Genomic DNA, 2,590 nt, shown 5'->3' on the forward strand with positions numbered 1-2,590 from the left:
ACTTAAATTTAATGGAGCAATAAGAACAAAACCTGAACTCTAATCTCAGTTAGTCCGGCGCTCTAACACTAATCCTAAAATATGTCTAATAAGAGTTCAAGTTTATCCAAACTCTGACTCCTAAATGTATCCCCAATGTACTAATTAAAAAAATCAACCCAAATTCTAAAATTTACATAATTTTAATAGACTCCTAAATTTTCCCAATTGCTTTTATTTTTATTTTTTTCATTTATTGACTAGAGAAAGGGCAGGGGGGAGAGAGAGAGAGAGAGAGAGAGAGAAAGAGAGAGAGAGAAAGAGAGAGAGACAGAAAGAGAGAGAGAGAGAGACTGATTTGTTGTTCCACTCATTCATATGCATTCACTGGTCATTTCTTGTATGTGCCCTGACCAGAGATCCCGGGCATATCTGGAGGACCTCCAACTGACTGAGCTAGTGGGCCAGAGCCTCCCAATTGCTTTTAAATTTTAAACCTAACCCTGGGGCTCTACCCTAACCCTAATCTTAGTCATAGCCATAACCTGAACCCTAATCCCAACCCTGTTCTAACTATAACAATAGTTCTGATCTTTCCCTGACCTCCACTGTAGGTCTGAACCAATGCAACCTTGATGAAACTGGCTGCTGTTCAGCCATTCCCCTGAGAGATGCAAGACACAGGTCAATAGGGAGGGGTCTTTGCCTCACAAGTCACTCCCACTCTTTGGTATGAGTGGGAGGATCTCTTGGGGTCAAGGAGAGCAGGAACGGACTCACTGGTCATGAAGAACCTTAAAAGGACAAGAACCTAGAAACACCTGCAGCCAACCCAGCTTTTACCTAGTATTTCTTGGAATCAGCCTCTTGCAAGTACAGTGGCAAATAAACCTATGTTACTGACCTGCTAACACCAGCGAGCTTTTGAACAGTCAGCTCAGGAGCAGCATGACCCTGACCTTGGTTCTGGCCCTACGTCCAGCCCTAGATCACCCCTAGGCTCCTGCCTCCCTTCTGCAAGCTTCCTTTTCTCCCCCTTTTCAGTCCCTCATATAATGGCAAGGGATACCCAAGCCAGAGGAACATCTACCTTCACCCACAGTGTAAGGGCAAGAAAGTGTCCTCTGCATCTCCGCACAGTCAGTCCCAAACAGCATCTTCAGTCCCGGCCCTAGTGCCCCTGCCCAGGACAGCAGGATCGGCTCCAGGTCCTCCGGAGGGCAGCCTTGACCTCCTTGTTGCGGAGGCTATAAATGAGTGGGTTGAGAGCTGGGATGACAAGGGTGTAGAACACAGATGCCATCTTGTCAGTGTCCAGGGCGTAGCTGGAGCTGGGACGCAGGTACATGAAAATGAGGGTCCCATACAGCATGGACACAGCCGTGAGGTGGGAGCCGCAGGTGGAAGCTGCTTGCCAGCGGCCCTCAGCCGAGCGCATGCAGATCACAGCCCTGGCAATGAATCCATAAGACACGACAATCACCAGCATCGTGGCCATCTGGATGAAGCCACAGACGGCGAAGAGGAGGAGTTCATTGAGGCTGGTGTCATCACATGAGATGGCCAGCAATGGAGGGATATCGCAGAAGAAGCTGTTGACCTCCCGGGAACTGCAGAAGCTCAGGCGGAAGGTGAAGGTCGTGTGGATAAAGGCACTCAATGCACCACCCACGCCTGATGCTCCCAGCAAGGTCAGGCAAAGACGCCGTGACATGGCCGCTTGATAGAGGAGAGGGTTCCCGATGGCCACGTAGCGGTCGTAGGCCATGGCAGCCAACAGACAGCACTCTGCATCAGCCAGCCCAGCGAATATAAACATCTGGAGGACACAGGCTGCGTAAGGGATGGTGGCATAGGGCAGCAGCAGGTCCACTAGCATCTTGGGGGCGATGGCTGAGGAGTAGCAGGCATCCAGCAGGGAGAGGTTGGCCAGGAAGAAGTACATAGGTGTGTGAAGCCGGGCATCTACGCGGATCAGCAGCACCATGCCCACATTCCCCACCAGGCTCACCAGGTAGACAGGCAGGAAGATCAGGAAGAGGGTCAGGCGCAGGTCCCAGCGGTCTGTGATGCCCAGGAGGATGAATTCAGCAGGGACCACCCTGGCCCCGGTGACGTTCTCTGGAGTCATCCTGCAGGACAGAGACTGAGGAGAGACAAAGCAAGAGGGTGATGAAGGAAAGGTCATGATCACCTTGGGAAAGAAAGCACTTTGCTTTGGGAATCAGCCACACTTGGATTTCCATCTTAACTGTGTAATGAAATTGTGTGACCCTGGACAAATGATATAACCTCTCAAAACTTTGTTTCTGATCCTGAGACATCACACAATTTAATATTTACAAGTGCAGGAGTCTTGTCTGTCTAATTCACTTTTGTGTTCACAGTTCTGAGAACATTGCCTGGCACAAAGTAGGAGCTTGATAAATATTTGTTAAATGAGTGAATGATGAATGGGATGATAGTGTCTGGCCAAGGACTGAAAGTCCCGTGACTACACACACATTCTCCCCTCCAGTCTCCCAAGGGGGAAGAGAGACAATGGGATGGGCAGAAAGAGTCTCCTGCTCTAAAGGGCAATGCCTGTGCTGTTGATGTTGGCTGGGAGGAC

The 2,590-nt window shown here is 49.9% G+C and overlaps 1 protein-coding gene across 1 annotated transcript; it reads right to left on the reverse strand.

Moving 5' to 3' along the window:
* Nucleotides 1–1,150: 1,150 nt before the first annotated feature.
* Nucleotides 1,151–2,110, reverse strand: LOC119047904 (olfactory receptor 5C1). Its single transcript, XM_037143419.2, has one exon. It carries the CDS (start codon nucleotides 2,108–2,110, stop codon nucleotides 1,151–1,153), a length of 960 nt encoding a protein of 319 aa, XP_036999314.2.
* Between the last annotated feature and the right edge of the window lie 480 nt (nucleotides 2,111–2,590).

The sequence above is a fragment of the Artibeus jamaicensis genome, unplaced genomic scaffold, assembly GCF_021234435.1.
Source record: "Artibeus jamaicensis isolate MK-2021 breed Jamaican fruit bat unplaced genomic scaffold, CSHL_Jam_final contig_3275, whole genome shotgun sequence".
Classification (NCBI taxonomy): domain Eukaryota; kingdom Metazoa; phylum Chordata; class Mammalia; order Chiroptera; family Phyllostomidae; genus Artibeus; species Artibeus jamaicensis.

Bases quoted from the DNA above. Each gene is read 5' to 3' on its own strand.
- LOC119047904 (XM_037143419.2), bottom strand. From the start codon at position 2,110: ATGACTCCAGAGAACGTCACCGGGGCCAGGGTGGTCCCTGCTGAATTC.